The sequence below is a fragment of the Carassius carassius genome, chromosome 15 (assembly GCF_963082965.1).
Source record: "Carassius carassius chromosome 15, fCarCar2.1, whole genome shotgun sequence".
In the NCBI taxonomy this organism is placed as follows: Eukaryota; Metazoa; Chordata; class Actinopteri; order Cypriniformes; family Cyprinidae; genus Carassius; species Carassius carassius.
Genome location: NC_081769.1, coordinates 7072172 through 7085573, shown reverse-complemented (window position 1 = coordinate 7085573; position 13402 = coordinate 7072172). Strand labels below are relative to the sequence as shown.

General features: G+C 38.4%; 1 protein-coding gene across 1 annotated transcript in view; it reads left to right on the top strand.

The window, feature by feature from the left end:
* LOC132158060 (rho guanine nucleotide exchange factor 2-like) overlaps positions 1-13402 on the top strand; it is a 59915-nt gene that overhangs the window by 24040 nt on the left and 22473 nt on the right. Inside the window, exons 3-7 of the mRNA XM_059567313.1 lie at positions 9531-9598; positions 9955-10018; positions 10280-10412; positions 11080-11189; positions 11271-11414. Of these exons, the coding sequence (XP_059423296.1) occupies positions 9531-9598; positions 9955-10018; positions 10280-10412; positions 11080-11189; positions 11271-11414 (519 nt within the window). The remainder of the gene's footprint in view (positions 1-9530; positions 9599-9954; positions 10019-10279; positions 10413-11079; positions 11190-11270; positions 11415-13402) is intronic.

Below are 13402 nucleotides of genomic sequence, written 5' to 3'. Positions count from 1 at the left end.
TTTTTTTTTGTCATTTATTACTGAAAAACACACAATATAGAACAGTTTTTGAAAAAAAAAATTTTTTTCAAACTCTTTGCTTGACAGAAATGTGTTATTGTTTAATCAAATGTGTAAAGAACAATTAAATAATTAACTTTTTTTACAAACAGTCCTAGGCATGCCAGTGAGCAAAGCAAGGCCAGGAGGTCTTGTTGTACATTTTGCTTGCCTTGCAGTGCTCACAGTACTTTCTGACATCTGCAGGCTTGTGTGCAGGGTTTGCTGGGTCCAAGGGACAATGGGTAGGGGTGTGCGGCGAGTTGTCCTGTCTGCATCCTGCATCAGAGCAAATACACAATCAAACTGGAAGCTTTTTTTGTGTCAAAATTCAATGTAGAAAAAATAACTCCTATAAACTCATGTAACCCTATGAAACTCCACTGTACACTAAAAACACATTTCACCTCTCTTGACCTGAGCAGTTTACTTAGTTGAGTAAGTCAGTCTATTGAAACAAATTGCACACCACTCTTGAACTGAGTTTACAGGGAAAGAGTAGTATGGTACACTAAAACAAATATTTCATGCCTCAATCGCTATCTGACTAAAAATCCAAAACATATACATACTCAAGATGTATGATATAATAAATTATAATGATAAAGAGGTTATTTGAAGTTACATACCAGTCCTCAAATGGATCTTCCCCATCCTGGTAAAATACTTCGTCATCTGTGTAAAAGCTGTCTGCTCCAGATTTCCCCTCGTCACTTTCCAGTAATTGTTCCAGAGCTTGTTCTGCCCTAAATCTTTTACTGCTTGCAATTTTGATAAAACAATTCTGTAATAATGCTATATCTCTCTCGAATTTATCTCTTTGTGCTCGCTAATACTCCGATCGTTCTCAGTAACACTCCGATTGCTTTCTGCTTTCTCCACCTCATGCTGATTCTCCGATCGGTTATTGATTACACCTGGCTGGAGGTCGTTTTACTATAATCCAGCCCAGCTTTTACAAGGCTACAGCAGAGCTACAGAGTCCTCTGAATGGCTAGAATAAATCATGGTAACCTTCCTCTGATTGGGTTAGAAAAATATTCCTCCCAGCGGTTTTTACATTGGTTGTTGCGTGTTGAATCTGCCTAACATAATAGTTCTCATTGGCCTGTTTACGCAGTGGTATTGCGCAATAAGGGAAGCGTCTTTAATATAAAAACTGGATACCACTGTTTTCAGTGGAATCTGAGGAAGACGGCAAAAAAAACCGCATCTCTCTAGCATTAATAGATTTTGAGATAACTACACATTTGTAAAAGTATGCCATTTTGGGCGGTACCGCCCAATCTGTCCCCAGAGGGTTAAGCAAAAACCGTCCGGTTCCGATTTATGGCCGGTCAACCAGTGCATCCCTATGTATAATGTGGAATGTCATAGAATTTGTCAAAATTTGAATTGATAAATCTAAAGTAGGGCTGTATATTTAATCAAATCACAATATGGACTAGTGTCTGTGAATACTGAACTGCAAAATGACATCTGCATCTGCCACACATGAACTTTATCTCTAGAGCTGCTGAGTCACTTGACCAGCATTTCACTATTTAATTTCATGAAACTGTCACACAAAAATTCTAAGGTCTTCATTACAAAATTTGGTTTAAAATGAAGTAAAATTTGGTCAACTCTTTATATCTATCTCCATCGTCGTGCACCTCGTTTTACACACCAGCACGCGTCTGACAGAATAGCAGACCCAAAAGTGAGTTTAGCTGCGTTTTTCTTTGCTTTTTTTGTTTTGTTTTCCCCCTCCCGGTATGAATATCCCAGCTGTCCAGCTCCTGTGCCTGGAGCAGTTAGACTGTTCCCTGGAGGACCTCACTAGGGACTTTATCGATCTGGTGTCCCTTACCAACTTCCCAGACCGCTCGCTCTGTACTTTTTATTACACCAGCCTGAGCGAGCAGTGTAAGGCACACCTACCAGCGAACGGTCCCAGAGAGGATTTTGTCGCTTTTGTGGAGTGGGTGCTGGAGAAAAATGGATCTCCATTCACCGTCGGCCCTGCTGAAGAGGATATCTCCAAACCCCTATCCCGAACCAGAGACCAGCCAGCCGTCATCCCACTGCACGGAGCTACTGCCTGAGCCTACCGCAGACGGAGAGCCTGAGCCCGCCGCAACTGAGCCTATTGTTGCCATGGAGCCTGAACCTTCATCATGGACTGACCAAGCGTGTTTAAAGGTGGTCCAAGGCAGCGCTGAAGGCACCGGCGATCGAGGCAGAGGCGGGGCTCCGGAAGCCAGCTGCGGAGTCGGAGCGACTGAGGATGGAAGTGGAGCCGGAGGATAGGAGGAGCCTGACAGAGCCGGAGGGATGGAGTGACAAGGCGAAGCCATAGGAGTGGGGTCCTGAGGCGGCGGATAGTCAACAACTGACCAAGGCGGAGCCGGAGGGCAAGGGAGCCCAGTGGAGCTGGTGGGATGACGGGCCATGGTGGAGACGAGGAAGCTAGGTGCCATGGCTGAGCCAATGGGTCGAAGGACCAAGGTGAAGTCCAGGGCTCGGAGGCTGGAGGCGGAGATAGGGAATCCTCATGCCAAGGCGGAGCTGGAGACTGGAAGTCCCACGGTGAATCATCACGCCCAGATGGCATTGACTGAGACTGAGCTGCGGGACTGACTGACCAGCGGAGATGGGGTTGAGGAACTGGCTGGTTTGAGAGGAGGCGGGAGAGGGAGGCTGGGAGGGAACACCGATGAACTTGGGCTGGGCAGAACCAGCTGAGACACGGGAGATTCAGGGCTGGGCGAAACCAGTGGAGACACGGGAGATTCAGGGCTGGGCGGAACTAGCGGAGATGGGAGATTCAGGGCTGGGAGGAACCATCGGAGACACAGGAGATTCAGGACTGGGTGGAACCGGAAACAGTCTAACTGCTCCAGGCATAGGAGCTGGACAGCTGGGATATTCATACCGGGAGGGGGGGAAACGAAACAAAAAAGCAAAGAAAAACGCAGCTAAACTCACTTTTGGGTCCTCTATTCTGTCACACGCGTGCTGGGGTGTAAAATGAGGCGCACGACGATGGAGATAGATATAAAGAGTTCTTTAATGATCACGGGACAATAAGGGCACATCCAACACAAATCTTCCAACATTAGAACACAACATCAATACATCATTAATAGCGGACACTGAGGAACTAAACAAACAGGGTTTTTAAACATAAGGAAAATAATCAAGGGAATGGAAACATGTGGGGATTAATCAATTAACAAAATGAGGAATGAAACATGACCAAAATAGGGAAACCCAAAGGAACAGAAAGTTCATGACTGTGACAGGTATGTGCTAGGTTTATGGAAAAACAATACTTTAAAAAAAAATAAAAAATCTATCTAACTACAAGCAACAGCACAAATAAATACAATAGAGTAAAGATACAAATAAAATACACAGCGATTTTCAGTTTTTTTTAGGTAGGTCATTAGTTTTTAGGTACAGAAATCGAATAAAGTAATTAAATGTAAAACAGAATTGCATATTGCACTGTATAAATTAAAGATGGTTCTTTAAGTTACAAAAGTTACAAAAGCTTTTCAATCAACAGCAGTGAATGATTTCTTTGTTGTTGCTGTTCGATTAATTTAAAGACTGTCACTTAAAGAGAATGCACTGATACAATGCAGTTATACAGTACGCCTAAGTTCAGCCGGCTATGTCTGCTGTAGGATACTTACCAAGATGGCCATCTTGACAATTTTTGTCCATTTAAACACAATACTTCAGAAAAAGCTTTATATTTTTCTCACTGTGCACGTGAGCTTATGTCCTTTAGCTATTAAATGTTTAAACTGGCAAAGCTTAAATGAGTTTACTTTAAACACAGATATCGACGTGTGTTGTTCAGGTCTCACCTGTGCACATGCTCTTTCAGCACCTGGGTGATGACGGAACAAATGACTGCTCAAATTCCAGTATACTGCATTCACATTGAATAAGAGTGAATGGTTTGTCCACAGTGTTTTGTCCACAGTGTTTTGACAGTGTTTGTCCCCAGTGTCTTCTGGGTCCTGCCAGGATTCTCTTGCTCCTAGCTCTTTCCTGGGCCTTTGTCTGCTTCGCCCTGGTTCTTCCCTCCTGCTCTCCTGACTGTCTCTAGTCCTTCGCCAACTTCTTGTTCTCCTCTGACCTCCCACACTCTGTTGTACCATCACTCCGAGGTCGAGCCTTCCCAGAAGAGGGCGTTATGTAACAGTATATATATAACAGAAATATGCTATTTCTTGTTTTCATTCTCATTGTGTTTAGTACTTGTTTTATCTGCCTTGATTTCTTTGTTCCATTTTCATTCCACTCATCAGTTACAAGGGTCTCTCACTAGTTCCCTTTTTTGTAACACCTGCTTTTCCAATCATCCTTGTTTTTACTCTGCCTGTGTTTCAGTTTTGGATTGTTGGATCTCGTTAACATTTGCATCTAGTTTGGTGATGTTATCCTTTTTTAATAAAGTCTGTTGCCATTATTCTTCCTCTTCGTAACCTGCATACGCCATGCTCAGCCAAAGTGTGACACAAAAATCTGAGGTTTGATGTTGGTAACTCATAATCATGTTTCATTTGGGAATTGAATATAGATGAGCTGATCAGTGATTTGATTTCTTCATTATATAATATGATCCTGTTATTTCAGGAGACAGCTCACTGGAGTTGAGTAAATAATGATGAATTGGCTGACATAAACTGGTAGATATTGGTTTGAAAGAGACCTTGAAGGGTTGTATTTGTCCAGAGGGTTGGGAAAGCATCTCTTCATTAGTATGGCACAGAGCATCAGTTTTTGCCTTGAGCAGATGCATTTATTAAAATACAGGTGAATAATTGTAGTCGCAAGGAGTGAAGGATTGTGGGGGTTTGAATACATTGTCACTGCTGATAACATGGTGGAGGTGAAATGGAGGAGGGGAACTGAGAGACTGACACTCACACTTATTGTGTACAATGAAGGTTTTGGATTGTTTTTATTTCCCCTGTGTTGATAATCCAGATAATTTACCATGTTTTCATATTGGAGTGGTTTTATGCTAAATTTCATAAATGCTTGGTTGCTCTGGGTTATATTTTCTCAATTTGCCTAAATTACATCAACCTACATTAAAAGGAAGACATAACTGTAGATGACATGTTGTTTAATCTGATGTAAGACCTTAGTGCATGAATGCAGACAGATAATACATAGATTATTCTGCATGGCCTTCTTCTGATCTCTGTTGTTGTTGTACAGAATGGAGGTCTTTTGTTATCTTTATGTACAAAGCCCCCCTTTTGCTTTGTTCACAGCTGCTACCCAAAATCTTCCCTCCTGTGAAACACCCATAATCTGGAGTCTGAGCATCAGGGGATCGAGGCATTAGAAAGATTAACACACAGTCTGTCACACACACACACACAACACATGCACACACTCTCACACAAATGATAATCATAAATAGTACCTTATATATATATATATATATATATATATATATATATATATATATATATATATATATATATATAATATTATCTGGGAAGATTTTGGGTAGCAGCTGTGCACAAGGCAAAAGGGGGGCTTTGTAATGTAGGTTAATTATGATTATTAATGATTATTTTAGGTTCAAGTGTCTGTAAGGATTTGGAAACGAGTAGAGAACGGATGTTTCTAAAGCATGCAGTGCCATCTGCTGTTCAAAACTAAGCTCAGAATCGATTCAAGAAAGAATCACGATGCATTCGGAAAATCTAAGAATCAACGCTGAATCATTTCACGATTCGCAATGGATGGATTATTTTCCCAGCCCTAATGGCTACCTGTTTCACAGAAATATAAAGAGGAGGGAAGACAAAGCCCAAATTCCCTTAATCATCCATCACAATGAGAAAAACCAAAGAATATATTTCTGATGTGCAGCAAAAGATAATTGAGCTTCACAAATTGGTGAAGTGGCTTTAAGAAAAGAACTAGAGCAGTGAAAATTCCCATTTCCAACATCAGGGCAATAATTAAGAATTTCCAATCAACATAAAATGTTATGAAACTGCCTGGAAGAGGACGTGTGTCTATATCGTCCTAATGCATGGTGAGAAGGAGAGTTTAAGTGGCTAAAGACTCTCCAAAGATCACAGCTGGAGATTTGCAGAAAATATTTGAGTCTCTGGTTAAGAAAACCTTTCACTGGTTCAGAAAACCATTCACTTATCAGACATGACTGGAACTTCAAATGGGACTGGCTTCTATGGTGAGAAGAAACAAAGATGGGTTTGGTGAACAGAGATAAAAAGTACCCAATGTGTACAATGAAATATACAGCTGTATATTTGATGTTGTGGGCCTGTATTTCTGCTGGAGGTCCTGGACATCTTGTTTAGATAGATCGCATCATGGATTCTATCAAATACCAACAGATAAAAAATCAGTAAGTGACTGATTCTGTTAGAAATCTTATAATGGACCATGTTTGGATCTTCCAACTGTACAATTATCCAAACACAAACCTCAAAAACAACACAGAAATGGGTCACTGAGCACAAAACCAAGCTTCTGCTATGGCCATTCCAGTCCTCTGACCTGCACCCTATAGAAAATGAGAGGAGTGAACTGAAGAGAAGAAGCATCAACATGGAGCTGGGAATCTAAAGGGTCTGGAGTGATTCTGGATGAAGGAATGGTCACTGATCTCTTGTCAGGTGTTCTCTAACCTCATCAGACATTATAGGCGAGAACTCAGAGTTGTTTAACTCTTAAGATGGACTTTTCCAAAAGTATTTTATATATATATATATATATGCTTGTTTTATGGAATATGGGTTAATAGTCAAGACACGTTTAGTGCTGTATACTATACATATTATTTTAAAGCGGCTATATTAATAAATATAATAAAGAAGAGTGTTATTGGTGTAAAATCAGTTTGTTACAAAATGAGTTCAATTCAGCTATAAGCAGCCTTAAAAAAGTTAAGTGTCATTCATTATTCAGCTTAATTTAGTTCAGATTTTGTTGTCAGTGAAGTTAAATTTATAATATAACTGACTATTAATTGTCTTTTCAAATCCAGCTAAGCAAGAAAAACATGACAGTGGCAAAACCATTAGTTGACAGTAATGAAGAAAAAAGAAACCAGGCTCATTCGGGGCCAGTTCTCCCCTGGCCAGCAGCAGCAGTCATAGGAAACTAGGCAGATATATCATCCAGGCTGATTAATCAGCCAGTATTAGGCCACTTATAAGATTATCAGCATGATAAAACCAATAAACCTCCACTGATTTAGAAGAGTGCTAGGTCCTTTTTTTGTCTGCTCCACAATCTGCTGACAATCTTGGCAATGAATAATGAACATTTGACTATTTTCAAACCCTTTGAGTTGCATAAAAAAAGTCAAATGACATGTATTTCTTGTAGTGTTTTAAATGGTTAAGTTTTCCTGTGGCTCAAAAAAACTGAGCATGCCGCTATAGAGACACCTAAGGTGATGGGATTCCCAGAGGATGCTTGAACTAAATGTCCACATTGAATGCAATGTAAGTCAGTATGGATAAAAGTCAAATGCAAAAAATGTAAATAAAAATTAATATATTTTTTAAAGTGAATGAGCTTGTTAAGTTGTAAGAACCTTCAGACAATACTGTTACTGGGTCTGGGTCTACTTCCTTTCAGCTGGGAATACAATCTCTGCATGAGCACTATTCATTTTTAGCACACCTTTAATATGTAGTCTGTTACAGTCAATTATAATTCAGTTGTTATTATTATTTATACTAAATGAAGTCTTTTGTTGATAATCACTTCTCACATTAGAAGTCTGGGAAAATGGTAGGTGCATGTTTTGTTCCCAAATGCACGTTGCACTTTCAAACTTAAGCAGAATTATTTATATAATTAAATCACAGCCCAAATTTGCAATTTGGTAATCTTACTAAGCCATAACACAATTTTGTATTTCTATTGATTAATCATGCAGCTTTGCTGTCTGGCCAGGTTTTGCAATTCATTCTGGTATTCATACATTTTAGTAAGGATCATGATGATGATTTTATTCAGTAGTACTAAAGAACACAGTGAGTGTATGTTAGCACCACTTGGACATCAGACATACCAACCAGTTAGTCAAAAATAACCTACTAGTGTAACTGACCTATAGTGTGACTGAAAAATCTCTACCACTAATAAATGGACTGACAGCCTGTCTGCAATGTGTAAACACAGACAAGCAAAGTGATGTAAAGACTGATAAGATTCAGTTTTGCTGGACTAAATATGAATACTTTAAATTCTGTTTGGTCAATGTAATGTCAGTGTAAAGACAGTAATGTAATATACAATGTAATATTGTTTTAATCTTGACTAAAATGGCTACAAATTGGATTAATTCCTGACTCAAGTCGAGAGGGAGTTAAATAACATATTGATGTGACTGGAATCTTGTGGCTCAATCAGTGAAGGTCAGATGGTTGTCTAGATGGCTCCAAACCACTTTAACTCTGGTCAATGAGTGTGTGACCATGTCAACTTTCAATAACACTGACTGGCTAGAGTGACTGGTTTTTATTTTCATTTAATGCTTTCTAGCTTTGTTTAAGTTGAGTGGCTTGTTTCACAGAATATGTGACATTCACAGACCAGTTTTTCATAAATCATATTTTCAGATTTTTTTGTAATATGTTTATTGCATGAATTGGGAATAGAAGCATTGTGGGGAAAAGGGCATAAATAGAATTTGGTTAATATCATTTGTGTATGTATGTGGTTTATACTGTATGTACACAATTTTGGTTGGTTTAGGGGTAGGGGATAGAAAAGGCAAGTATGTGTGTGTGTGTGAATGTGATTATATGCATTTGCTTGTCCAGTGAATCTGATAGAGAGTTCAGAGATGCTGCCCTTGAGCTGCTGTTGACCAGAACAAAGATACGTCTGTTCACAGGAGAGATGGCACTGACTCCCACTGACATCCAATATATATACACACACATCACAGAAGAAATAAGAAACCCTTTCTGTGCTGCATGTCCCTAATTAAACTCTCTGACATTTGTGTGCAGATAAAACTACTGATCTGTATGAACGTGAGATCAGTATTTAAACTTGATTTAATAAGTCACCCATGTTTCACCCATGCATATCAGTGTAGCTTTTGAATGAACTAATTTAATTTATTTAATATTTGTATTTTTTATATAGTAATTATTCCATTATTTCATTAATAAAACATAGGTAAGTGGAAAAGAGGCTTTGTTACACCAATCAAATATTCCTTGAAAACATCGGTGTAAGAAATAATCTGACAAATTGATCAGGACTCTGATGCAAGATTGTCTCAAGATTGATTATTTTAACATTACTCATAACTATAGTTTTATTTTGTGGGAAAGGTAACAGGTAGTGATACAAATGACAGGAAACTATCTCAGCTATGTTGGAAATCAGTTGGAAATCATTAACCACAGTCAAAAAGATGAATCAAATACTATTAATCAGCGATGTTCTTTCTTGCTTCTTTGTCTTCACAGCTTGCAATGTGACCATTCACAACCGCTGTCGTGACACACTGGCCAACTGTGCCAAAATGAAACAGAAGGTAAGAGTCAACAGAGGGAGAATAATTAATGAAGGATCATAACACTGAGCTCCTGACCAATGATTTCTGTTTGGCACATAAAATAAAAAATGACAGATTCACGTTGGATAAAATGTAATGATATTTTTGTGTTAAAGGCAACAGTGTGATCAGATATTCAAGGAGCTATTTTTTTATGGAATCCAATAATACAGACTGATAAATGCCATCTAATTGTCTGTAATAACTAATAGTTAATGGAGTAGACATTGCATAACATACTGACACCTAGAGGTAGTAGAGAAAACCCTAGTTAAAGGTGTGCATATTTAATTGCATTAATTCATATGAAATCATAACATATTAATGAATTGTAGCAACAGAGGCTGGCTCTGGTCAGGAACACCGCAACTTTACATAATGTGGCCCTACGCAGCAAAAGTGAGTTTCTCTTTCATATTTCACATCTTTTTATCTAATAATTCTAGCTTTTTTTTTAAATTCTCCGATTCCTCTCACTAATTCATAAAAATAATAACACAGCTTATTTAAACCAATATCTTATTAGTGAGCAGTTGCAGTTCAGGCTGTAGTGTCATTTGATGTGGAATTTTGATAGTTACAGTATGTTGCAGTGGTGGTTAAACAGTATCTTCCCATTAAAGAAAAGATTTTATTCAGGAACGTGTTTTCCTTTGTCAGATCCAACACTGAAGGAGAGGCCGAGTTCAGCCATTTACCCATCAGAGACACTGAGACAGTCTTTTCTCGGTTCCCGCAAAGGACTCTCCACACTGTCACTCAACAAGAGTGTTTCCACCAATAACATCGCAGGGTAAAGAATCTGATCACTGCTCAGAGACATGAACAAACTGTGTTAATTATGTTCATTTTTGTGTGTTGTATTAAGAGGAAAGATTAGTTCTCTATTAGTGTGTTTGAATGAAATATCATGTTAGTAATATTCATAAAGTGTATGTAATGACAGAGTGACGTCATGTGAGTTAACTTAAAGAATAAACTGATGAAAGGTCACTAAACAGAAAGTATTTGTGGCTCTCAACAGTGTTCGACAGCAGCATCTCTGTAGCAAACATGTAGGTTTTTATTTTTCAAAAACACCATTGTTACCACCTTGCACCACTGAAATGTCACTTAGCTTTTCAGTTTCAATCAAATTTTTGACAAAAGATAAGTACATCCAAAAATAAAGATTCCGTCATTAATTACTCACACTGAAGAAACCCGTTCGGAACACAAATTAAGATATTTTTGATGACATCTAGGAGCTTTCTGATCCTCCATAGACAGCAACACAACTACCACGTTCAGTGCCCATTGCGATATCTTCAAATATACCACAAAGAATTTTAAGACTCCCTAGGTGCTACCTTTGCTGCTTGGTCACTAATTTTCTGAAATACAATTGTTACATGAAAGCCATGTTTTTACAGCTACTCTACAAAGTCCTCATACTTGCTTGTTTTTGATTTTTCTAACAGAAGTCTAAATGATGATTCTTCTGTCGGGCTGAGGCGGATTCTGTCTCACTCCACAGACTCTCTTAACTTCAGGAACAGAGCCATGTCCATGGAATCCCTTAATGATGAAGGTACAACTTAAGACATTCACAAAACAGAATGAAAATGGGGTGGCATATATAAAGTTTGCTGTTCTCACAAACATTCTACAGGAGAAATGTATTATGCATCAATGTTGGAGGAACTGGAGAAGGATGGGAAGGATTTTGAGGCAGATTCCTGGAGTCTGGCTGTGGACTCTTCTTATCTACAGTCTCAACGCAAAGACATCATCAAGAGACAAGATGTCATATATGGTGAGACTTCTTTTATTTTTCAGACCTTTTTAAAGTCATGGACCTTTAGACACATTTATACTGTCAGCTAGTTCTGGGATGGATCTTATGTTGTTACATGCATGCAAACCTCAAAAACACTTAAAAGAATAGATGTTGGATAACTGATTTGGGTCGTTTAGTAAAGCATATCTTAATGCAGTCCACACCTGATTAAATCTTAAACACTTATATCTGATTCTCCTCTAACATTTCTCTGCATTTCACAACACATTTGATGATTGCATGGGAATTTCTACATGTGAATAATGAAGGGTGTATGCATGTATCAGATTAATATTGAAGTCATTAAATTCAAGTTCACATAAACTCTTCGCTATGCTGCGGCAGTCTGTCATCCTCCATTCAGTGTTCAAACAGCATGTTGCGTTCGGTTACTACAGTCAAAACCATGAATCTCTCTTCAAGAGTGCACAGTAACTGATTTTTTTAAACTGTTCAAATGCTCATTAAACTAATGCACAGATTTATTACACTACATATCAATATCTCTTCCCTTTGCACTAGTTATGTCCGGTTCGCGAATCAATCGTTTGATTTAACCGTTTTTTCTTGGTGCACCGTTTGAACCAGTTCACCAAATCGGACTGAATCGTTTGAACCGGTTCACGTCCCCAGTAAGCATTAATCCACAAATTACTTAGTTAATTACCTATTTAACGTGGCTAACACTCTCTCTGAGTCAAAATAAACCAATATCCCGGAGTAATTCATTTACTCAAACAGTACACTGACTGAACTGTTGTGAAGAGAGAACTGAAGATGAACACAAGCCGAGCAGCTTGTGTGTTGTACAAACTGTTCTATGTGGAGTGAACTTGGAGGACTGCGCAGCCTGTGCACTATGACTTTGTGTTGTTTCAAGCTGATCATTCTGCGCACAGAATGTGCATAAGCGCTCTGGCACCTTTAGTATTATAATACTTTTGCGCAAACAAAGATTAATAATAGTCTTTCTTATTCTGTCCTATCTATCACATATTGCTGCCTTTATTACTGTGCTATACATTTAAAATAAACGTCTTTTATATTTCTATATAAATGTATATACATGTTTTTTTCATGAATGTATTTTACAACAATACAAAGAGAAATGTGTAACATTTTACCAGATTTTAGACTTATTCTCTTTTATTTGTAAATAAAATATTTCAGTAGATTTTATAAAATGATTGTGCACCCGTGATTTTTCTAGAATCTAGAGTATCTTTTGCTGCTGAACTATCCAATTAACTAGTTTATTATAGTATTTTTGTCATAGATTACGATTATATATTTTTTTTCATTTATCACTTTTCATTAAAATGAAGTTGTGTATATGTAGTAGATTGTGTTTAACACACAAAATAGTGATGATAAGGTCAACACAGAGAAGTATAGAAATTCTACATTGATTTAAAAAAAAACTGTGCTGTTATCGGATTGCATCGGTATCAGCAGATACTCAGATTTTCGGGATCGGATCGGTTCTGAAAGAATGGTATCGTTGCATCCCTGCTTTTATCTTTTATCCTTACAACTGGGGAATACATCAAGAGATTCGTCTTAAAGATGCAAATAGACACAGGAAGTGCTAGTCATACCAAGTTTCAAGCATTGTTCAAATAATTACAAGCTAGACAGAGATGAAGTCAGAAAAAAGAGATATGTCGCTTGAAAAATGTCAGGGAATCAGCAATCCAGATAGGGGTTGGAAGATCATTCCACCAGCCATTCCACCAATGTTCTGGAAAGTGATTTTATGCCTCTTTGTGACGGTAACACGAGGAGTCGCTCACTAGCGGATCTCAGACTTCTGGAGGGAATGTAGATTTCGTAAGAGTGAGTGGAAGCAGGCAGGTGCTTAGCCTGAGGTTGTTCTATATGCAAGCATCAGTGTCTTGAACTTGATGCAAGCTGTAACCAGCTGTAACTGGCAGCCATTGCAGGGAGAGGTGTGACATGGGCTC